General features: G+C 46.8%; 1 protein-coding gene across 1 annotated transcript in view; it reads right to left on the bottom strand.

Annotated features, from left to right (window-relative positions):
- The window catches only part of PCSK5 (proprotein convertase subtilisin/kexin type 5), a 455082-nt gene that overhangs the window by 5480 nt on the left and 425079 nt on the right, over nucleotides 1–24523 (bottom strand). The window contains exons 31-36 of the mRNA XM_047102277.1: nucleotides 23519–23736; nucleotides 22220–22456; nucleotides 19112–19339; nucleotides 17737–17914; nucleotides 13177–13394; nucleotides 766–866 (exon numbers count right to left, since the gene is read on the bottom strand). Coding sequence (XP_046958233.1) covers nucleotides 766–866; nucleotides 13177–13394; nucleotides 17737–17914; nucleotides 19112–19339; nucleotides 22220–22456; nucleotides 23519–23736 — 1180 coding nt within the window. The remainder of the gene's footprint in view (nucleotides 1–765; nucleotides 867–13176; nucleotides 13395–17736; nucleotides 17915–19111; nucleotides 19340–22219; nucleotides 22457–23518; nucleotides 23737–24523) is intronic.

Raw genomic sequence — 24523 nt, 5'->3', positions numbered from 1 at the left:
TGAAACTTCCAAGGTCACAAGCAATGAACGTAGAGTTAAATCTGAGGTCCTCATTACCTAACTTCCCCCTTATTTATCTCAGGTCATCTCAGTCCCTTTGATTGAAATTAAGGCTGCAGGTAGGTAGCACCATTATTCCATGATGCATTGGTAGAAGATTTAAAAAGTAGAGCGAGTGTAGGAATTTTAGGACTTTTTGACTTTGCCCAGAATACACGCGGAAACTGGCTCCCATGCCTCTGCAGAAATGGCGAGGGCAATGGGGCTTAGTCAGTTAAGCGGCTGACATCAGCTCAGGTCATGATCTCGCGGTTCGTGAGTTCGAGCCCCGCATCGGCCGTGCACTGACAACTCGGAGCCTGGAGCCTGCTTCGGATTCTTTGTCTCCCTGTCTCTCTGCCCCTTCCCTGCTTGCACTTGGTCTGTCTGTCTCTCTCTCTCTCTCAAAATCAATAAACGTTAAAAAAAAAAAAAAAAGAAGAAGAGGGGCGCCTGGGTGGCGCAGTCGGTTAAGCGTCCGACTTCAGCTCAGGTCACGATCTCGCGGTCCGGGAGTTCGAGCCCCGCGTCAGGCTCTGGGCTGATGGCTCAGAGCCTGGAGCCTGTTTCCGATTCTGTGTCTCCCTCTCTCTCTGCCCCTCCCCCGTTCATGCTCTGTCTCTCTCTGTCCCAAAAATAAATAAACGTTGAAAAAAAAATTTATAAAAAAAAGAAAAAAAAAGAAGAAAGAAATGGCCAGGGCACATCATGCCCAGCTCCCAGTACCTCTTTCACTCTGTATTCTCCCACCAGACAGTCTGAGGTGCAGATTCCTCCCGCTAGGTGGTAACTCCACACACAAGATAAACAGTTCAACGGTCCTTTTCCTGAAAGAAGAAAAAAAAATGATTCTAAGTTGTGAGGCTGGTCTTCGATATCTACCTCTGTGTTGGATTCAACACACTTCGGAGCAAGGAATACGCCAAGCGAATTGAAGTAGAAGGGGGAGTTGATTGAAGAGATGGGGGAGAAAAGAGTGTGCAAGTCACCAAGGAAAAACCTAGAAATTACCCAATTAGTCCAGTCAGTGTAAAAACTCGCGTTTGGACGTTGGGGATTTGGAAGTGATAGCTGTTTTATGACCACAAAAGGAAGGATTTTCAGAGAATAAGAAATTGTGTAGAAAGGCTATAAAGCTTTTATTTGTCCTTCTGCTTATTTAGCTAGGATAGAGGAGGAGACTGATACCAGAGGACTTGGAGGTCCTAATACTCAGTTGGTGAGGAAATCGTTATGAGGCAGTTTCTAACTAAAAACCACCAGACTTCGAATTTAAATGCCAGGGCTGGGGTGGCTGGTGGCTCAGGTCATGATCTCACGGTTCGTGGGTTCGAGACCCGCATGGGGCTCTGTGCTGCCGGCTCAGAGCCTGGAACCTGCTTCGGATTCTGTCTCCCTCTCTCTCTGCTTCTCCCCGCCTCTCGAAAATAAATAAACATTAAAAAAAAAAATTTTTTTTTTAAAAGGCCAGGGCTAAAAGAATATCATTTTGTCCAGCTCTTAATTAGTTGGTGGTGCTAGATTCCGTTGAAATTCTCTTGAAAGCTAAAAACTGTCTTTTCAAAAATTGGATGTGCTATTTATTTAATATTTTTTAAGTAAAAGAAAACTAAGGCCCAGGGAATGTCAAGACATTCGTTCGAGGTCACATAGGTAATGGTCAAGTCAAGATTCAAATTCAGGTTTGTTGACCCACAATTCAGTGCTCTTTCAGTCATACTATCTGCCTTAACACCTTATGACCCATCAAGTAGAGGAGGTCTGAATCTACAGGGTTTTTTTTTTTGGGGGGGGGTGGCAGGTAATACTCTGCTCTCCTAATTCAGAGACCTCAAGAATGACTGACCCAAGCATCACCTTTTATGCAGATCTTGAGGGGATAACTTCTGGAAAGGGTTTGGAGACAAGAGACCCGAATTCTCATTCATTCCATTAGGAAGGTCCTGGTGTTTTTGCCGAGAATTTCAAAACAAGAGCAGGGAGGTAGATTGGGGGGGGGGGGCTGGACTATCTATGCCTGTGATTGTGAGTCGGAACTTGATATAAGTCTTCCCATCAGAAGAACACGGTGAAGAGTGGTTAGTTGAATTTGAGGCAGACCCACAAGTCCTACGCTTCGCAGACACCGTGGAGGTAAGTCAGCTCTTCGTGTCTGATCTGTGAGCTCAGTCATCTATGACATTTCTACGGAAAAAAAGAATTCTAAGCTCTGAACAACAGATTAGAGAACCAACCGTTATTACCCAATTGCTTCTCAGGTTGGGGGCTGCCTGTAGTGATATAAATTCAAAGCCATTTAATAATTTTAAGTTTTATTTATTTATTTATTTTTTTTTAATTTTTTTTTTCAACGTTTATTTATTTTTGGGACAGAGAGAGACACAGCATGAACGGGGGAGGGGCAGAGAGAGAGGGAGACACAGAATCGGAAACAGGCTCCAGCCTCTGAGCCATCAGCCCAGAGCCCGACGTGGGGCTCGAACTCACGGACCGTGAGATCGTGACCTGGCTGAAGTCGGACGCTTAACCGACTGCGCCACCCAGGCGCCCCAATAATTTTAAGTTTTAAATTGAAGTAGAGTTGACATAAAATATTAGTTTCGGGGGCACAACAGTGATTCAACAAATATGTACGTTACGGAGTGCTCAGCACATTAAGTATCATTACCGTCTGTCATCGTGCACAGTGATCACCATAGTATTGACTCTATTCCCTATGCTGCACTTTTCATCCCTGTGACTTATTTATTTTACAACTGGACGTTTGTGCCTCCTAATTCCCGATTTCGCCCATCCTCCCATCTCCCTGACCTCTGGCGGCCACCCGTTTGTTCTCTGTATTTGTAAGTCGACTGGTTTGTGTGTTTATTTTGTTTTAGATGCCACGTACAGTGAAATCATATGGTGGTTGTCTTCCCCTGTCTGACTTCTTTCACTCAGCATAGTACCCTCAAGGTCCGTCCGTGTTGCCACGAATGGCAAGGTTTCATTCGTTTTTACGGAGGAGTCACATTCCATTGTATAGACACATCGCCTCTTTATCCATTCGTCTCTCGATGGACACGGGCTGCTTTCATATTTTGGCTACTGTAAATGATGCTGCGATAAACATAGAATGCATGTATCTTTTCACTTTAGCGTTTTCCTTTTCTTTGAATAAATACCCAGAAGTGGAATTACCGGATCATAGGGTATTTCTGTTTTTAATTTTTTGATGAATCTCCCTGCTGTTTTCTATAGTGGACGCCCCAGTTTGCGTTTCTACCAATGGCGCACAAGGGCTCCATTTTCTCCACAGCCTCACCAACATCTGTCCTTTCTTGTCTCTTTGACACCAGTCGTTCTGACCCGTCTAAGGGTAGATAGCTCATTGTGGTTTTGATCTGTATTTCCCTGATGCAGAATAATGTTGAATATCTTTTCATGTGACTGTAGGCCATCTGTATGTCTTCTTTAGAAAAATGTATTCAAGTCCTCTGCCCATTTTGTCCTCGGATTTTTTGTTGTTGTTAAGTTGTAGGAGTTCCTTATATATTTGGTGTTTTAACCCCTTATCAGATATATCATTTGCAAATATCTTCTTCCATTCAGTAGGTTGTCTTTTTGTTTTGTTGATAGTTTCCTTTGCTGTGCAAAAGCTTTTTAGTGCAATGTAGTTTCACTTATTTACTCTTGCCTGTGTTCCCCTTGCCTGGGAAGACAGATTCAGAAAAATATTGTTAATAAATTTTACTAATAAATATTATGATGTTTAAGAGTTTACTGCCTAGGTTTTCTTTGAAGAGTTTTATGGTTTCAGGTCTTTTATTTTTTTTTTAAGATTTTTTTATGTTTATTTATTTTTGAGAGAGAGAGAGTGAATGGGGCAGAGAGTGGGAGACACAGAATCTGAAGCACGCTCCAGGCTCTGAGCTGTCAGTGCAAAGCCCGATGCGGGGCTCGAACGCACAAACTGTGAGTTCAGGACCTGAGCCGAAGTCGGACACTTAACCGACTGAGCCACCCAGGCACCCCACGGGTTTCAGGTCTTACATTTAAGTCTTTAATCCATCTTGAGTTTGTTTGTTTGTTTATTTATTTATTTCTTTATTTCATTTTGAATTTATTTTTGTGTATGGTGTAAGAAAGTGGTCCAGATTCGTTCTTTGGCATGTGGCTGTCTGGTTTTCCCAGCACCATTGATTGAAGAGACTGTCTTTTCTCCATTGTAGATTCTTGCCTCCTTTGTTATAGATTAATTGACCATGTAAATGTGCGTTTATTTCTGGGGCCTATATCTTGTTCCAGTGATCTCTGTGTCTGCTTTTGTGCCAGTACCATACTGTTTTGATTACCATAGATTTGTGGTCAAGTTTGAAATCTGAGAAAGCCATCCTATTTTTACTTACCCAGAGCTTCATACAGAATTTGCCACATGTTCTGGAACAGAACTGTGGTCTCTCATGAGAGAATAAATCTTCTCCTTCTCTCCTTCCTTCCTCTTCCCAACCTACATTTTTCCAAAACACAGCTGAGATGTCTTACTTCAATTTTTAGAATACAAAATACTTCCTTTAAAAATTTTGTTTTGTTTTTAATGAAGAGAAATCGAGGGTAGGAAGAATCAAAAAAGGCAGTAAAAAGATGAGGTCACAACGGTTGTGCCTTAAGGTTGTTTACATTTTCCAGAACACCGGCAGCAATTTGGCTGAAGGTGATATCCTGGAGTTAAGTCTCCTACATTGATTTATTGCAAAGTCTGTGCGCCCTGGGTACGGAGAGTCTTTTGCCGAAGGCAGTTTGTTAATTTCCAGGAAGTTTTCTATTGTTTCCAAGTTTAACAACCTACTTTTATCATTGCTTCTAAGGATCGGCAGGAACGGCGGGACCTGTAAAGATTGTTTCGGTTTTTCCTTAGAATTCACAAGTCACTATTGGTTTTCCCTTGGACTGACCCCGCAGGATGAACGAACTCAGCAATGCAGAGCAACCCCTGGGGTTGTCCATGGTGTCATTCCATACAGGAAGAGGAAGCTGGAAAGAGTTAGGAGGTTTTGGCTACCAGCCTGGATTTGTGTTCCAAACGATTTTGTGAGGAGGATAAATACAAAGTTAAATGTGTAAAGGTAAGGAATGAGCTAATTCTGGAGGGACCCACCTCATGCAAAGGTAATATCAGGCGTTAATGTGCCACCCATCTCCTACCCCCACCCTGCCCAGTGCTCTGAAATATTTTTTTTTTTCGTACCCTCCTACTCCCGGCAGTCAAATGTGAATGAAATGCCGTCTAGTTGGCAAATTGCTTATTTAGGTTGCTAAATTTTCCCCGGAATTCTTGTATTATCTTGTGTTTCTTGAAATCTTGTATTTCCCCAGGATTCTTGTACCCTCATCAATTAGTATGGCAGCTAATGTTTTAGGAAGGCACCTTGGAATTCATCCTTTTTTCACCCAGTTTGCAACCCAGGAGAAAACCTGTTCCCCTGTTTTGGAATCTCTATGCTGCAAAACCAGAAGACAGCACAAAGATGCACTAAGCAGCAAAGGATGTGTGTGGCAGGGGGACGAAGGCTGCTGGTCTAAATGAGCACATGTGGGAGGCTTCAGCCAGGTACATTTGGAGTTCAAGTCAAACACAGGAGGAGGCGGCCCGAACCGAAAGGCGGTGAGATTTACCCAGCTGTGACCAGCCATCCTTTGAATACATTCTCACGGCGGCGGATGTGTCGATTAAGACTATTTTTTTTTTTTTAGAGGAGTTTTAGGCTTACAACAAAATAGAGAGGGAGGTACAGACACCGTCCGTGGACTCTGCTGCCGCACAGGCCTGGCGTCCCCCGTTACTCAACGTCACTGACCAGAATGGAAACTTTGGGGGGCGACTGGGTGGCTCGATCAGTTGAGCGTCAGGCTCTTGATTTCGGCTCAAGGTCTCATGCACTGACAGAGCGGAACCTGCTTAGGGAATCCCCTCTCCCCCTCTCTCTCTGCCCCTGCCCTGTTCGCTCTCTCTCTCTCTTTCTCAAAATAAATAAAAACAAAAGTGAAAAAAAAATGGTAATTTTTTTTTTTTTTAACCAAAGATAAACCTATATAGATGTATCATTATCACCCGAAGTCTCTAGTTTACCTTGGGGTCCTCTCTTGGTGTTATACATCCTAAGCATTTGGACCAATGAATAATAATACCTCCCTGTCATTATAATATCATACAGAAATATTTTTGCTGCCCTAAAATCCTCTGTGGTCTGCCTGGTCCTCTCTCCCTGCACCCCACCCCTGGCGGCCATTGACCTGTTACTGTCTTCGCCATAGTTTTCCCTTTTCCAAGTTGTCATACAGTTGGCATCACAGTGTGGCCTTTTCAGATTGGCTTCCTTCACTTAGGAATACGCATTTGTGCTCCCTCCGTGTCTTCTCGTGGCCTGATAGCTCATCTCCGATAGCACTGAATAGTATTTCATTGTCTGGATGTGTTGATGTACTTTTGAGACCGGGAATCCTCGGAACCATCACCCTTCATCTACCCGGGCTATCTCAGACTCAATTAAAGAAATTTATAGTTTTCCCAGCTGTGCTTACAACATCACTGATAATTTCTACAATCCCTACAAAAGAAAAAACATCTTGAAAAGCTGGTATTCTGTTTTGATCGGCTGAGGTTGAGATATTAACTTACCTAACGATGGCTGCCTGGGCTTGAATAAAAACCACCTGCTGCAGCCCATTGCGCTGCTCGTAGGACATCAGATTTAGCGCATCGAGATATAGAGTTCAAAATATAGAGTATCTGGCAATCCCAGTTGGAATAAAGGCCCCACACAGCTAGTAATAGTGGCATCAAAGAGTGGTAAAAAACCTAACAGAAAGCCAACACTGTATTTACTACGATGTGGCCTGCGGCCAATGACAATGCCAACCCTCCACCACCCTCCTACCCCGCCCCCAATTCAATGTATTCTCCCGTTTATCTTATTCTGATTAGAAGTTTTGAGCAGCAACTCTGTGTGCCTCTGGAATGAAAATAAGAGAACACAAATGGATGGTTACTCGATGCAGGTTTGCTCTGGAAGGCCAATTCTTCCTAAGACTGGAGTCAATTGCAGATAGGTAAAGGGTGGGAACCACGGTATGGCAGTTCTCATGGAGTTGCCTCAAGGGACTCCCTGGGGGCAGGAAGGAGGAGCAAATGAGGGCATTCTAGGCGGGGCTCTGCGCTCCAATCCGAGCAGCTCTGCTTGGTCATTTTACATAATGGGATTCAGTTTAAGATTCCACCTGAAGAAGATGGGCTTCTGCCAAAATACCATCTGAAACCACTGTTGTTGTTGTTGTTGTTTTAATTTTTTACTTCGGAGAGAGAGCGTGAACAGGGGAGGGGGCAGAGGGAGAGAGAGAATCTCAAGCAGGCTCCACACTCAGCACAGAGCCTGACACGGGGCTCGATCCCGGGACCCTGGGATCATGACCTGAGACAAAGCCAAGAGTCAGATGCTCAACCGACTGAGCCACCCAGGCACTCCCGAGCCATCATTCTACATTAGAAATGTGCTGTCCAGTGCACAGCCACTCGCCACGGTGGCGCTGAGCACCCGAAATGTGGTTAGTACAACTTGAGTTGTGCTGTAAATGTAAAATCAACATTGGGTTTCAAAGACTGAGTGTTAAAAAAAATTCTCAATTTTTATGTTGGTTGCGTGTTCAAATGATTACATTGTGGATGTATGAATTGAATAAGTATATTATTAAAGTTAATTTCACCGGTTTATTTTTATTCTCTAAAATGTGACCACTGAAGATTTAAAAAATGTATGCATGGCTTGCATTATATCTCAATGGGATAGTGCTGACACCCCATGTTGGGAGTTACGTAAAAGAAATTCTAGGGGCCCCAGGGTGGCTCAGTTGGTTAAGCGTCCGACTTATCTGGCGGTCGGTGAGTTCGAGCCCCACATTGGGCTCTGTGCTGGCAGCTGGGAGCCTGGAGCCTGCTTCCGATTCTGTGTCTCCCTCTCCCTCTCTGCCCCTCCCCTGCTCATGCTCTGTCTCTCTCTGTCTCTAAAAAATAAATAAGCGTTAAAAAAATTTAAAAAAAGGAAAGACCTTCTAGGCCTAGTGTGAATAGCACGTGGCCATTCCCGGATTAATTTAGACCATCCGCCGCCAGTCTAAGCACTTCGTAGCTGAGAGTAATTTAACGCTTATGTCACTGATCGTCACTCTAAGACGATGAAAAAAATTACCGAGTACTCTCTTCAAGTTTTTGATTTTTCTCTTGGTTTTCAGACTTCCTTTTTTTTTTTTTTTTGGTTATGGTTGCAAACAGCTGAGGAAGGCAGGGGGCGGTGACAGGGACCCCAGGGTTCAGAGAAGCGCACTGCAGGCGGCCCAGAGCAGGCACAGGTGGCTGCCGATTGGAAGATCAAGACCAACCACGCCCCCCACCCCCACCACGCTTCCTGCTTTCCTTTCTCTCGCGGGTTTTCCAGCTCCTCTGCTCGTAGCTTCTCCAGCGTTTTCTGGTTCTCACAGAGTTCACAGTCCTTCTGGGGTTCCCCCCCCCCCCCCCCCCGTCTTGGGAAGCTTCTCTCGTTTTCCTCCTCTCTCCAATTCTTAATTCTTTGTCTTTCCTTTGCCCTGTTCTCTGCCTCTTTCTCTAGGCGCTTTGATCTTCTCTCCTGTTTTAGCTCCTGGAGTTTCTGCCTCTTGAGCTGCTGTTTCTTCCGTGAGGCATCGCCCAGGTGTTTGGAGTCGGAAGAAGCCTTATGTTGCAGGCGGTGGCCTTGCGGTGCTGGCCTTTCCCCGTGAGCTGCAGCGGCGCGTGGCGCTCGGGACTTGGATGCCGCGCCAGGTGGGTCCTCGCGGTATGCGACGTTCGCCTGGAAGTTCATGGGTCCCCGAAACTGAAGGTGTGTAAGTTCCGGCCTGTCGTCTCCTCCCGTTGGGGGTCCAGCATGGGGATGCCCACGTTCCATATGTCCCCACACTTGTCTCAAAGCACCTTGACCACGAACCTCCTCGTGGCGTTCCTCCTCTTCCTCCTGGCGGCTCCCTGGGCAGCATTTCATTCCCGTCCTTTGTGTCATGGAAGAAAGAGTCCTAGTCCCAGTGTGTAGGGAAATTGGTCTTGAACTTGGTGGCATGCGTCTTGAGGACTTCAGGGGAGCTGAAGGACCTTGCGGTGGAGGCAGGCCAGTTAAAACGCGATCGGATTCTTGGGACGCCTGGGTGGCTCAGTTGGGCATTTGGCTTCGGCTCAGGTCATGATCTCCTGGTTTGTGGGTTCCGGCCCCACATGGGGCCCCTCTGCTGACAGCTCAGAGCCTGGAGCCTGCTTTGATTTCTGTGTCTCCCTCTCTCTCTGCCCGCTAACACGCTGTCTCTCTTTCTCTCAAAAATAAACGTGAAAAAAAATTTAAAAACCAAATAAAAAAACTTGACCAGATTCTTGCCCACCTGGCCATCTGAGAGGATGAAGTCCATGGTGCCCTAGGAAATCTGCAGGGTGGAGAAGCGGCGATTGTGCACCATGGCCTTAAGCCTTTCCAGCACCTCCCAGCTGGAAATGGTCCTCCCCGGCACCTCAGCAGTGATGGGCCATGCTGATGGTCACCTTCATGATGGGCTTGAGACAGAGGCCTACAAAGGCCAGAGCTCCACTGTCCCAGACGTGTCATGGACTGTGGTAGCCGTTGCCTTACCCCGGCTGGCATGGCCACCCCGCCCGGAGCCATCACCTTTGTTGGAGGTGCCCTTGGAGCCACCGGCCACCGTCACTGCCTGCCCCTGTGACTGTGCTCAGTGCTAGAGATACAAAGGTGAGTGAGACCTCAGTCAGAGAGAGAGAGAGAGAGAGAGAGAGAGGGAGAAATAATAAGTAAAGAGTATAAAATATGCCCTCTGGGCTGCCTTGTTCACAGTTATATGGACACCGCCTGAATACTGCAGGATAATTGTTTGTTGAATAAATAAATAGATGAATGAGTGCAGAGGATGAAAGGTACACAGAATAGATTCAGGAAGGCTTTGTAGAGGAAATACTGACTGTCATGCATTAGAAAGAGGTAGCTGGGTAAAGCAGGCTGGAGAAAGTATTCTAGAAAGAGGAAAGGCAAGGTTGGCTCTGGTTTCCAGTAACCGATTACGCCTGGATTTAGAGCGTGGTGGACGAGGTGGTGAGGGATGTGAGTTCCAGGATGAAGACCTCATATGCGAAGTTGCTAGTTATGATTCTATTTTAAAATCAGTGGAGAGTCATTTTTTTCTTTTAGTCTTTTTCCCCCCCTTAGAGAGAGAGCCAGTGGGAGAGAGGGGCAGAGAGAGAGAGAGAATCTTTTTAAAAAATATTTATTTATTTGGAGAGAAAGGACAGGGGAGGGGTGGAAAAAGGGAGAGAGAGAATCCCAAACAGACTCTGTGTTGTCAATGCAGAGTCCGGGGTGGGGCTAGAACTCATGAACTGTGAGATCATGACGTGGGCTGAAATCAAGAGTTGGACACTCAACTGACTGAGCCAGCCAGGTGCCCCCAGATAATACCAGTTTTATAGGGAAGTTTGACAGGGCTTTAAAACTCAGTAGATTGAGGATATTAACAAATAAATGAAGACCTAATATCCATAAAGAAATACTAAGGAGGGCATTCACTTTCGAACGTCTCCTTTCTGTAAAGAGAGCTTTCCTACTATTCTTCCTTTCTATTCTTCTACTCTAATAAACTTTTGAGATATGAAACAAAAGAGATGGATATAAAGAACAAATAATTAAAAAATTTTAAAAGTAAGTCATTTAAATTAAAAAAGAACTACAATAATAGATGGGATGGACTTTAGATTAAACACAGAGAACAAATTAGAGGCATGGACTAAAGCTCTGAAGAGTCAACCTAGTATGAAGCATAGAGAGTCAAAGAAATAAAAATATAACACAGCAGGTAAGAGACCTAGAGGTCGGGACACCCTGAGTGACATTAACTAAGGAATTCCAGGAAAAGAGATTAGAGGAAAGGGTGGAGAAGCAACATTTGAAGATGTCATAATTGAAAATTCTCCAATTTGCAAAAAGACTTTAGGATTTGTTTTCTGTTCATTCATTCATTCATTCATTCAGCAAACACTGAATGAGCACTTACTATCTGTACAGTCTAGACTAGAATAGGGTATATGAAATAACGGTGGTAGAATCTGAGCCCTGATGGTCTCACAATTAGTAGGAGAGATGGACATGTTTAATTAAAATGTAATGTAAAAAAGGCTATGATAAAGGACATATTACAGAATCAAGAAGGAAGAACATTTCTGGGAGGACTAAGACAAGCCTCCCTCTCAGAGGAGATGACGTTCAAGCTGGGTCTTGTAAGTTTCCTTGTAAGTTGAGTGTTTCCTACAGGGTTGTTTTCCAGGAAGAGGAAACACATGGACAAAAGGCACAGAAGCATGAAAGAGCGTGACATGTTTGCTGGCTGCTGAGTAGTTCTAGGTGGTTCTGGGTTCTAGACTACCTGGAAGGAGAGGTGAGATCAAGCTGAAAGGACTGACTGGGGAAAGAATTTAATTACCTTTTAAGAAGTAAAACAAAAAAAAACCCCACATTTATTGGAAGTTTATTGAAAGACAAAAAATAAATGCATAGATTGCAGAGATATACCATGTTCATCAATGTGATGACCCAGCATCATAAAGATGGATTTTTCTCCCCAAATAAATTCAGTGCTATATCAATTAATACCCAAGGGATTTTTTTTAATGAAATGTGACTGAGTATAAAATTTATATAGAGAAGGGGCCAAACTAATTAACCAAAATACTTTTGAAAAGGATAGCAGAAATGTACCTTCCCGACTGTCAATATTAATCTGATAAGTTTTAACAACTAACACGTTGTTGGAGGCATTTCTTAAATATTGAGAATAATTCATCCTGATTGTCTTTCAGTGCCCAGCAGATGTGAATTTTTTATTGCTTTGGCATTACTATACAGGATGAGTTGGGGAAGGGGGGTGGCAAGACCGGAGTCGAGCTCACATGCTGGTACTTCAGGAAGTTGGCTGAGACATGCTGAAAATGGAGAACAAGGATAGTAAAAATGGAGAAAGAGATCTGAGTTAAAAAAAAAAAAAAATGCTGGGGCGCCTGGGTGGCGCAGTCGGTTGAGCCTCCAACTTCAGCCAGGTCACGATCTCGCGGTCCGTGAGTTCGAGCCCCACGTCGGGCTCTGGGCTGATGGCTCGGAGCCTGGTGCCTGTTTCCGATTCTGTGTCTCCCTCTCTCTCTGCCCCTCCCCCGTTCATGCTCTGTCTCTCTCTGTCCCAAAAATAAATTAAAAACGTTGAAAAAAAATGCTTAGGAGAGAAAATCAGCAGACCTTGAAGTTCACCTTTGTTGGAGGGTAGGTGGGTTGGGCAAGAGGCAAGAGAAGGATAACGTTAAGGTATCAAACCTGGATAGGTGGTTGGACAGTGGGTCTATTAACAGCATGACTATCGGAGGAAGCCCAGGTTGGGTTTACTCTGGGACATGTTGATTTTAGGGTTCTCTTGGACAGAGAAGTAGGTATCAGGAAAGTAACAGTGGAATTTGGGAGAGCTGGAGGCAGACATCTCAAGTAGTTGTTGAAGTAATAGAAATAAAATGCCCTACCCAGATTCCAAGTTCAACAAGTAGAGGAGGAGGACAGCGCAGGTGGGAAACACCTCCAGGGGGAGATGATGCCTGTATCTGGGCCTGGAAGGTTGGGAGGGTCTGCAGAGGCAGAAATGTAATGCAGGGCAGCCTGGGCAGGGCAGATGCGGACGCTGAGTGAGAACGGAGGGTGCTGGAGAGTTTTGGCTGGATTGGTAAGAGAGAGGAACCTCCAAAGGTGGTGAAAAAAGAGAGGGCTAATGGAGCACTTGGGTGGCTCTGTCGGTTAAGCATCTGACCCTTGATGTCATCTCAGGATCGTGGGATCGAGCCCCGTGTCGGGCTGTGCGCTGTCAGCGTGGAGCCTGCTTGGGAATTTCTCTCTCCCTCTCTGCCCCTCCCCAGCATGCTTTCTTTCTCTCCCTCCCCCTCTTTCTCTCCAAATAAAACTAACAAGACAACACAAAACAGGGGCCAAGCACAAAGGAGGCCTTCTCATTTTTCCCTCCACACATGCAAAGTGACAGGTACACCCTCACCTCTGCATTTGCTGCAAGTTGGGTGGCATCTCTCACACGTCCGTGTGTCTTGATCTGCGTAGTAATGCTCTGGGCAGGTGCGATGACACTCTCCCTCGGAGCGGAGCAGGAAGAAAAACGTATCGCAAGACAGGCAGTCGGTGGGCCGCGGGCCCCGGCACGCCTTGCAGCTCTTGCTGCACCTCTCACACCGTCCGGTGGCGGCTTCTGCGTAATATCTGAAACCAAGTGCGGAAGCGAAGACTGAATCCCAGGCTTTGCTCTTGGGTTGGGTGTGGCGGGAAAATCGAGGTTAGCCAGACGGTGATTGTTTCCGAGTTGGGGGACTTTAGGCTCCACTCGCTAACCGTACTCAGTAGATACATTACCACAGGGCACCCCTCCTCTTACCACGCTTCGCTTTACGCGCTTTGCAAGCATTGGTGCCTCTTACCAACTCGAGGTTTGTGGCAACCCTGCGTTGAGCAAGTCTCTTGGCACCATTTTTTCCAATGCCATTTGCTCACCCCGTGCCTCTGTCACGATTTGGTAGTTCTCGCAATATTTCAAATCTTCTCATTATCCTACGTGTTACGGTGATCTGTGCTCGGTGACAGTGGCTCACTGAAAGCTCAGATGATGGCTACCATTTTTTAGCACTAAAGTATTTTTCAGTTTAGGTGCGTACATCGCTCTTTTAGACGTCATGCTCTTGCACGCTTCATGGACTACGGTGTAGTGTAAACCCAACTTTTATATGCACTTGGAAACCGAAACATTCATTTGACTTGCTCTGTTGCGATAGTCACCTTACTGCAGTGGTCTGGGAGTGAACTGCAGTATCTCGAAGGTATGCCTGTAATGATACTAACAAACCTAATGATTCTCTGTTTTCTTATCTTTAAATTGGGCACTGCAATCCCTTCCTTGCTATTTGTGAGTACTAAATTAGGTAACACATACGAAAGGACCTAGGACTTATCGTATGTTGCAGAGTTATGATAATTGTTCACTTCCTTATACCTATATGCTTCTCCACTTGAACATTCAAGTCTCAGGTTTTGTAGAATGGGATCCGGTTATGGAGGATGTTCTAAATGTACCTCTGAGTGATTCTTCTGGCGCCTCAATTAAAAAAAATAATCTTGACCTGGGAGATGATGTGCGTGATGCTAATGTTTACACAATAACAGGTGTAACCTCGTCGGAAAGATTTTTGGAGGCTGACGTAACAATAATCCCTGTTGGTTAACTTTTTACTGCGTACCCGATCGTACGCTAGGGACTTCGTAAACGTTAGTTCCCTTTATTGAACATAGAACTGAGACACTGGAGCGTGACAGTCAGGAGCTTGCCTTTTGGAACAAGACTGCATGGGGTCAAAGCCAAGCTGTTCCAGGCATGAGCTGTGCGACTGTGGCCAATTCACACAACGTCTCTGTCTCAGGTCGTCATATGGGGCTTAATGTTAGCAGCTAAAATTAAATAAGTTATTACTAAGGAAATAGTTACAACAGTGCCTGGCACATTATAAATAATGCGTGTTAGTGATAATTATGAATTGTGTGTTAAACCTCAAAGCAAACCTTACGATTTAGGTATTATTGTCCCTATTTTATGTATGTAAAAACTGAGGCTCAGAGAATTTAGACCACTTGGCTCAATGTCAAACAGCTAGCGAAGTGGGGTAATGTGATTTCAACCTGCCTGGTAAATACCGCTATAGCAAAGCAGCGCAAAGTAAATAAGAATATTTCAAGTAAGATAGACGAGAGGAAAGAAATCGTGGACAAAGATGAACTTCTAGAGCTCATCTGACCCTCCTTGGCATCCCTGGACATTGGCACACTGAAACTATCCTAGAAACTGGAAGGTCTGCCCTTGGCTTCTCTGGCGTGAAACTATCTGCCACATTAAGTTCCTTAAAGTTTCTTTCAGTTCCACTAACTTGTTGGAAACTAAGGCCATGGCTGAGTCTGCCTTACTCAGCCACCTGTCACTGACCTGAGTGAATGCACCTGTACCTCAGTGGTCAAGCCTTGTTTTACCTTCCATGGGTGGGCGAGGAACAATTACCACCGAGTCAATCAGTAGGACTGGGGTATGAGAGAGACAGGGTCATGAGAGGAACACAAGGGGAAACTTCAGTCATGAAGTGAAGGGTTGATAAAGCCCACAGGAGGCTCAAAAGAGAGAGCCACAGGGCAAGGTAGAAATCTGCACTTGCCCACCCAGAGAATATACAGGCTGAAGTCAGAAGATCTGATTTCTAGTCTTGGCTCCACTGTGTTTTAGAAGCTTTGCGACTTTGGGCAAGTCACGTAACCTCTTTGAGCCTCAGTTTCCTCATTTTTAATACGGAGAGAATAATATCAATCTCATAGGATTAGTGGAGAACTAAATCATCATATAAAAATACATTCTCAGTAGAAATACTTCGCAAACTCTAAAGCAGCATGAATGTGTTTTACTAACGTGATGGGTTTTTACGATGAAAAGCATCAATAAGAACTGTGGGGAAGAAAGCTTAATACCTAGTAGTTTTTAAAAATTATCAAAGAGGAGTGCCTGAGTGGCTCAGTCGGTTAAGCATCCGACTTCAGCTCAGGTCATGATCTCACAGTTCGTGGGTTCGAGCCACGCATCGGGCTCTGTGCTGACGGCTCGGAGCCTGGAGCCTGTTTCAGATTCTGTCTCCCTCTCTCTCTCTCTCTCTGCCCCTCCCCTGTTCACGCTCTGTCTCTGTCTCAAAAATAAATAAGCATTAAAAAAATTTAAAAAATTATCAAAGAGTGAAAGATGGTGGGGGTGGGTGGTTACTAGATACGATTAAAAGAAGAGTACGATACCACTGCTTACTTTGATGACTTTTGCACGAGGTGGCTATGAGATGCCCAGATCCTCAATGCCCGGAAGAGGATTTTGTGCATAAATACAAACAATAATGGGAGCCTTGAAAAACCTGCTCCGAGGTTAAACACTAACATAACTATATGTGTTGGTAAAGGGTTCAGAAGATCATATACCTGCCTTTCCAAGGCAAAGAGGTTTAACACATCTCAGATGTAATGTATGTGGGACACTGATTTTACAAAAAGGGACAATCTCCGTTAAATATCTCCACTTATACCTCATTAATATCCCATTTGTTCCCCATTAAAGAGATTTATGGCAACCTGTGTGTCTCGTCTCCGTGGGTAACTTTACAATGAAACATCTGTCTTCTTAACTCCATGGTCTACAATCAGTTGAGATCACAAGATTACACCCTCTTGCGTATAGGAGTATTTAATGACTCGATTTGAGGAAGATGGTGATTCCTTTCCGATCTTTTCAGGCACCTTGTGGAATGAAGATCAAAGGCTAAGCCAGGTGGCCCCATCGCCTCTCTTGTTCGGTAGGGCCCTTTCTTCCTTGATCTATATGGCTGGTGTTTTTGAGGGCCGCTGACGTGTGTGACTTTGTGCTGAGTATTGTAGCAATATGTGCGAAAAAATAAGAGGCTGGTTTTTTTTTCCAGGCGCTTGTAATTTTCTTGGTAAGAAATATAAAAGAAGCATAAATTCTTGAAGGTCAACCTCTTCGCATTACTCACATCTCCAAGGTGTTCTTTATTAAACATGTGTCGAATGAATGAATGAGCGAATGGACGAGGTAAATCAAAACACAGGGCAGTGTATAAGGACTACAATGAGTAATGCAGGCAGTAGCTGCTATAGAAACTGAAGAAAAGAAAAGTGATGTCCAATCTGGGCAGAAGCATTTGGGAAAGTCTGAGGTTACAGGCTTTCATTTTGGGTCCAGAAACTCTCGGTGCCTTCGGTTACCGGTTGGGAAGGAAGAATCAGCAACAGGCCCGTAATCAATCTTTCTCTTTATTGGTGATTCCTGGGTTGGGGGCGGGGAGGGATGCCCCGGTCAAATCTTTCAAATAAGGTGGTAACCCGATCCTCTGATAAATACACTCAAAGATTTTCCTAGCAAAAAATAATAGAGTTCTCATACGCAAGGGGCTTTTAGGAGAACGTAGCAGTGTCCCTACATTGCTTATGGGAACTAAACCTGCAAATAATGGATTTATGGGGCCGTGGTAGGTTGGAGCATTGGTAGGGTATAAATGGGGATATGTAACTGAAATGGTTCCCTTTGTAAAATTAATGCGCCACGTACATCACTTTGATGTCGCCAACAGAACAAATCCTAATGCAGAAGAGAAAGAACCTACATTCATGGTCTTAAGACTGTTCTGGGGGAAGAATTTTGCCTCTGCCTTGTGATGGCTTGTACCTCGAAATCAGTAGCGAAGTTTGGCACGTGAGCGTGACCTGATGATTGGCGTCTCGTGTTATTTCACTGGGTCGCTCGCCTCTCCCACGCCCTCATCCATTACTACGAACCAGCTGAAATCCTTTAGAGACCATGGGACCTTGGTTGGACTCTCGTCTTCATTTCTTACCAGCATTGAGACTTCAGTCTGGTGTTCTGTAACTTACCTTCGATGTCTGCACAGGGGGTTTGCCAGTAGTGCTATCTGGAGTGGCTTTGGGATCAAATGAGGGAAACGTGTAGCGAGCACCTTACCCTTCCCTGCACTGGGGCAGGCACTCCTTTTCCAGCTGGAACGAGCTTGGTTGGCAGGAGAGGCACTGTGTGCTGCGTCTCCCTTCACATGTCCTACAAGAGCTGTGGCAGGGTGCACACTGGTGGCTGTCCTCATCAGCGTAGTAGCCCTCAGGGCAGTCCTGCACGCAGGTCGTATCTGCCAAGGAAGGAAAAGAGTCTGTCGTCATATCAAGTAGGACCCACATCTCCCAGCCCTCCTCTACGCGCTCCCCAGAGTGAACCATGGTGGGGGGGGAGGATGTTGGACGAAGGGGACAATGTCCTTGTCAATGCCGTCCTTCTCAGGTCTCCTGGGTCCAGATAGACGCTAACACCTTCCAGGTCTTCAGAATATCCCTCTCCTTCTTCCCTCTCTCCTGTGCCCCTCCCTTGTTCCTTCTCTTAGCTGAGTGAGCTTTGTTTCATTTTTGTTCTCCCATACCCGTGTTAACGCTTAATCATGGGATCCCTGGGAACCCGAGAGCATTGCTTCACATTAGCTGTAACCTTCGAATATGACCTGCTGGAGGTGGCCATCCTCAGACCGTGCCATACTTCAAGAAGACGTATTAATCAGCGGATGCAAACTCAAGGGGAAATTTTGATGAGGGGGTGAATGCCTGCATGTTTGTAAAGCGTCCCTGCACGGACTGCTTATTAATTGCGAGGGACAATAGTAACTAAGCAGTGGACACATCGGACAGCACTTTGAACAGAGGGCCGTGGTCTGCCTCACTGATGAGGGGCAGGGGAACATCCTGGGTTTCCAGAAGGACGCGACGTCTCCTGTGAAGCATTCTGGCGTGAGAGTGCATAATCTCTGTCTCATCGTGAGAAACTTCACACAGACGTCAACAGAGGGATAGGGGCTGTATTCTTCTCAAATCCCAATATTATATAGAAAAAAACGTCTGTGGCAACGTTTCAGGTTAAGGTGGGGGGGCCTCAGACTCATGGCAACTAGAAGCAGTACCTGATTGGAGACTGGACCTTGGTCTACAGGGGGATTGCCAAAATTAGAAAACCGATGAAATAGTCTTGATGCTAAATTCACGTGCATTGACAACTGTACTGTGGTCGGACACAAATATATCGTGGCATTCACATTGACAGAGACTGAGACCACGCTCACGATCGGGCAGAGGGGGTGCAAGATTAGCAGCGGGTCAAGTGGGTAAAGGGCACCCGTGTGGCGTTCTTTGCGCTTTTGCCTTTTCTATAGGTTTGAACATGTTCCAAATACAAAGTGAAAAATTAGAAAGACCCTACCCATAGACCAGGCCCCAGGCATCGTGCAAGGCAGTTTCCCCCATGGAGGGAGAGAGAGCCCGCACCGGGAGGAAAAGCAACTCACTGAGAAGAAGGCTGTCCCTCGGGCAGGTGCGACACTGGTCCTCTAAGGGCCCGGTGCAGCGGAAACACTTAGCATGACAGGGCTTGCATCCCAGAGCCTCATCCCAGTACTCAACGGGGGCACATTCCTTGTGAGGCACACAGCGTCCGTGGCTAGCCACCCCCAGGCCTTCCCGACAGGTGGTGCAGGTCCCAGGCGACGAGCAGGTCCGGCAAGACTTGTGACACTCTGTGGGCGGGGTGCGGGCAGGAGACACAGTGAGAGAGGGCCAGGGCGCCCCTGGAGGGTGTGTTCACGTTCCTTCCTCAGTTCCTTTAGAGATTTCTAGGGCTCTGGGCCAAGGGCAGGGGGCCGTGAGTTGGGTATGGCCCTTGGGACTCTGTGTAGAACGTTCTCTCTAATAACTAGAGAGCCCCTTCTTGCAAAATTACCAAAACAGCAATAAAGTAATGATGTGCGTGCAGCCTATTCACCACCATAACTCTTGTTCTGTGGTCCCCCACTGACCTCCCAGAGCGCCTTGAGCGTATCACTAATGGAACAATTGTTGGGATGTGTTACAATTACCCGTTGACCAAAAAAAAAAAGGCCCCTTTTGTAGTCACTGATGAATGCATAGTACCTATGAGAGGGCCTGGCATACAACAGGCTCTCAGTAAATTCCTGTTAGACAAACAAAATGACAGCAATTCATTCCCCCCTCGGGGTTTTTAGCAATTGCTGTTCCCTCGGCCTAGAGGTCTCTTCTAGATATACGTGTGGTTTGTTGCCTCTGTTTGTCCATGATATCTTCAGGCTCCCTCTCTCCAATTGCGACTCCATTCTGTCCCCTCCCTTGACTTATTTTTCCTTTTGCCTTCTTTAGAGTCTGTCTTCCCCAGTGGAACATAAGCTCCGTGAGGCCAGGAATCTGCCTGAATCGTCCCCCGCTTTTCCCCAGGCCCGGAGGAGTGCACGGCACATAGCAGGCCCCCAATAAGGGCTCACTGAATGCATAGACACACAGCATTAGTATTCTCTAGATCAGAAAACTGAGGCTGGAAAAGGGCAGGATTAGGGGCTGAACCCAGGAGTTTACTAAGAGCTCTTTCTGCCCCAGTGCCTTGGGAGAGGTATGGGATTCTTAGAGGTGCCTGTGCTACCTCATAGTGGATAATTTGGGCGATCTGAATGGATCCCAAGCCCTTGTGTTTCTTAGAGGAGATCTTGCTTGGTTCCGGATGCTTCTCTGCATCTTTATTTCTCCCGGTACCAGCTTCCCTCAGTCTGCTTTTGGGCTGGTGGCGGGTGCCCTGGCCTAGCAAGGAGAGGCCTCAAGTTCCCAACAGTTGAGCTGGCCTGAGGGGAGCCCAGGCATCTGTACGGTTGTGTGGGGTTTTTTTTGTTTGTTTGTTGTTGTTGTTGTTGTTGTTGTTTTAAAGCTCCCCACGCGATTCTAATGGGCCACCGGGGATGGGAACCAGGGGCCTTTCTCAATGAGAAAATTAAATCAGGTAAATCATGTAAACGTACTGTGAGGCCTGTAAAGTCTTCCCCGTGGCAAATTACCTTTGTTGTTGAACAGAAAAGGGCCAGAAATTGACCCTCTGTTCCTGCCCGGGCACAGGCAAGGTGGCACCTCAGAACTTCGGCCGAGTGGCTCAACTGTCAAGGAAACGGACCCCCAGGCTCGCTCCCGCCCCGTCCTCTGCGCATTTCCGAGCCCGTGTTCTTTCAGGTTGACGCTAAAGGGTGCCTTCCGTCAAACGCACAAAAAAGTATACCCAGATCACAGAGCCAGAGCAGAAACTTCGGGAGCCAGCTCCATCTTCCTGTCCCATGACATGCACAACGTTTGCCTGAGGACGTTCTGGGTTTTTCCTGCCACGGGCGCTCGCCCTCAAGCCCCGGCTGTTGTTGGACCCCCTCTGCCTATCTGGCCAGTGTTTGCTTGGTGGCAACACGGGGCAAAGTTCCGACCGGCTGCCTAGCTGGAATGAACCCTGGAACTCTGGAAAAGTTCACCCGGAATGATTCATTTGTTTGAGGATTCTAGTAACAGACAATTTATTTTATTTATCCTGCTCTGAGGCAAACAGTTTATACCCAGCTCAAACATAAGGAGGCACAAACAATAGCAGATCTCTACTTAAAAGTGCCGAGTAGGTGGTCCCAGGGAAGGAGCTGCTGAAGCGGGTGAGTCAAGGAGGGAAATCTTAGGAACCGAGGAGGGGGAGACGAGAGGCGCGGAGAAAATTCTCTACGGCTTTCCTTATGCTGCTGTAAACCTTCAGTGGCTTCAAGTTTTAAGAAACAAAACAAAACAAAACACAACCCTCTCATATGAGGTGCCCAAGTAGTTCAGTCGGTTAAGCATCCGACTTCGGCTCAGGTCATGATCTCGCAGTTCGTGAGTTCGAGCCCTGCATCTGGCTCGCGGCTGTCAGCACAGAGCCTGCTTGCTTCGGATCCTGTCTCCCTGTCTGTGCCCTCCCCCCCGCTCTCTCTCTCTCTGTCTCTCTCTCTCTCACAAAAATAGATAAACGTTAAAAAGAAAAAAAGCTTCCATTTTGGGTGACTTTCAAAGCCTTATCTCCCCTGGGAAGCTTCACAGGAGAATTCTTTTTTTTTTTTTTAACGTTTATTTATTTTTGGGACAGAGAGAAACAGAGCATGAGCAGGGGAGGGGCAGAGAGAGAGGGAGACACAGAATCTGAAACAGGCTCCGGGCTCTGAGCTGTCAGCACAGAGCCCGACGCGGGGCTCGAACTCACGGACCGCGAGATCATGACCTGAGCCGAAGTCGGACGCTTCACCGACCGAGCCACCCAGGCGCCCCACGAGAATTCTTTTTGATCAGCAGTTCGGAGCCACTGTTGTGACGAGGGTCAACCTGATTTATTATTAAGAAGAGTTAACATGGTCAAAGCTTGTGAACGATTCACTTAAAAGAAAGAAATAATAAATTAGAGCCGATTCAAAAGCTGCTTTCTGGAGCAGGAGGGAAACGGCTTGGGTGACGGCTCTGGGGCGAACCCTGCACACCCCAGCACCTGCCCTCAGCAGAAACCCACAGCTGATCAGGCGCCCCGGGGTGCAGCGCTTGGCCACGCCCCCGGAAGTCTTTACCTCTGCACTCCTTGGTCTCTTTCTCATAGTAAGTCCCTGTCGGACACTCCTCCAAGCAGCGTCCATCATAGAGAACCGAGGATGACTCCGCACAGAGGTCACAGTCATCCGCTGAGGGGCCATCACACTCCAGACAGTCTTCGTGGCAGCGGACACACTGGCGTCTGTCTGCGTAGTAGCCGCGGGGACAGGACTGATGGCACATGTCCTTGTACAGGACGGACTCAGGCATACACTCTGGGGGGGAGGAGGAAACGGCAAGTTAGCCCTGGGGCACAGGAGAGAGGGATTCATTCCTTCCACACTGACTCCGCAGACCTGGGTGTTAACGTGTGTGCGTCCCAAGCCCACCCTGCCAGGGCGCATCCCCCACGTCTCCAAACTTTGGGAGAGAAGACCACATAGGGGGGCCTGAGGAGAAGGTGCAGGGTTTCCAGCCCGAAATGATCAGCCCCTTGGAGGTTCCAGAAAATCTCAGTGCTGTGGTGCAGACCGGCGGTGGCGGAGATGCTGGGAGTATCGTTTGCAAACCCGGAAGGCTGTAACGGATTTTTAAAGTTGTACTGAGCCCCTCGCACTCTGTTCGATCCCCAAGTGGTTAAGGAATTCTTGCGTTAGTTAATTTTTTTATTCACTGCTAGGGTAGATCAGTGAAATAGACGCGGTTACTCAGCGTGAGGAGGGCACTGTGGGTTTCTTTGATTTTGACTCATTCTCTTATTTGGGGGGAAACCAAGAAAACGCTTTCAATCGCGCCAAGAGAATCCTTTCGATAGAACCGTGCCAGTGAGATGAGTCTTACTCTGGAGAGGAAATCAAGACAGCCTTTCCTGGAGATAATTCCAGAGAAAGAATTCCTAGCCAGAGTGCTCTTCTGAGTCTTAACTGCTGCCTGAATTTTTCTTTCACGTCTTTTTTAAGAGTTGCGATTCTCTGGCTACCTCGGTGTTTCATTAGTATCGGTCTGTCCTGTAAGATTTTGAGCTCAAGGAGGCAGGAACTTTGGGTTCTTATCTGTATCTCTAGCGCCTGGGATAGCTTGGCACACCCCCAGGGCTCAGTACACATGCAGAAAAGGGGTTCTCGTCTGTCTTCACTTGCAGAATCCATAATGGAAAGGCTTTGTCTCACTCTCGATGTCCTCAGTGACGTGCACAGAGGTAGATCTATTCCAGTAAAGGTAAGGAGACTGGCTCCTTCGGTTCCGCACGGACCTCCCCCCCCCCCCCCCCCCCCCGCCAGTGCCCAGCGGGGGTGGCGTGGGAGAGCCACATCCTCCCCTGGGATGCCCCCCGGTACCTTTGCATGTTTGCTCATGGATGCAGTCCTGACACATCTTGGGGCAAGGCTTGCACACCCCGTCCATGGCCACGTGCCTCTCGGGGCAGGTTTCCCGGCATGCTCCCTGGTCCAAGACGAAGCCTCCTTGGCAAGAGCGGCAGCTGGTGGCATTTCCTTCACATGTTCTGCAGGGGGCGCTGCAGCGCCTACATGCGCTGTCTTCTGCGTAGAAGCCCCTGTGGGGAGGACAGAGCACAACTGGAGAAGCCTTCCCACTAGGGAAGTGAGCCACGCCTGGTGGCAGAGGGTTTGGGACTGAGCAAACCAGAGGCGCTGCTCGTGCCGTCGGGCAGGATGAGTCCGTCAGCTTCCCGAGGGAGTGCGGGCAGAGATCAAATGTGGGAAGATCAAGTGAAAGTCCTAGGTACTATCCCTGCGAATTTGGTTTGTTTGGAAACGACTTTTGTTCATTTGTATATAGTTTAGCCATCTTCTGATGTCCCCATTTTACTTCCTGATTTTTTTTTCTTTATTTTCTTTATCTAAGAGGTTCATTTATTTTTGAGAGAGAGCACGAGCCGCGGAGCACCACGGAGAGAGGGAGACAGAGAATATGCAGTGGGCTCTGTGCTGACAGCAACGTGCCCAACGCAGGGCTCGAACTCACAAACTGTGAGATCGTGACTGATCGTGACCTGAGCTGAAGTCGGGTTGCTCAACCGACCGAGCCACCCCGGTGCCCCATCATTTTTCTTTTTTTTTTTTTTGAAATCAGAGTCTAACGTTCGAGGAGAAAACGTATTTATTCAATCCATTTTTTAATGAAGAATTTTAATTTAAGAGATTACTTACCTTGATACTTAATATGCAATGCTAATAGTTAAGTTAAACAACTGTTTTTAAAAGGCTCACAAGGCTTAAGGCCCTGTCAGACTGGACCCACTTTTGCTTCTGGCTGTTCTCAGCCAACCTCTGGGGGCTTCTGTGAAACACACACGTCCGGACTTTGCACACAGCAGCAAA

The sequence above is a fragment of the Lynx rufus genome, unplaced genomic scaffold (assembly GCF_022079265.1).
Source record: "Lynx rufus isolate CCGP_SWC_20201006 ecotype Redwood Valley unplaced genomic scaffold, mLynRuf1.p SCAF_10, whole genome shotgun sequence".
Classification (NCBI taxonomy): domain Eukaryota; kingdom Metazoa; phylum Chordata; class Mammalia; order Carnivora; family Felidae; genus Lynx; species Lynx rufus.
The sequence above is the reverse complement of the archived record's forward strand: the minus strand, read 5'-3'. Positions and strand labels throughout refer to the sequence as shown.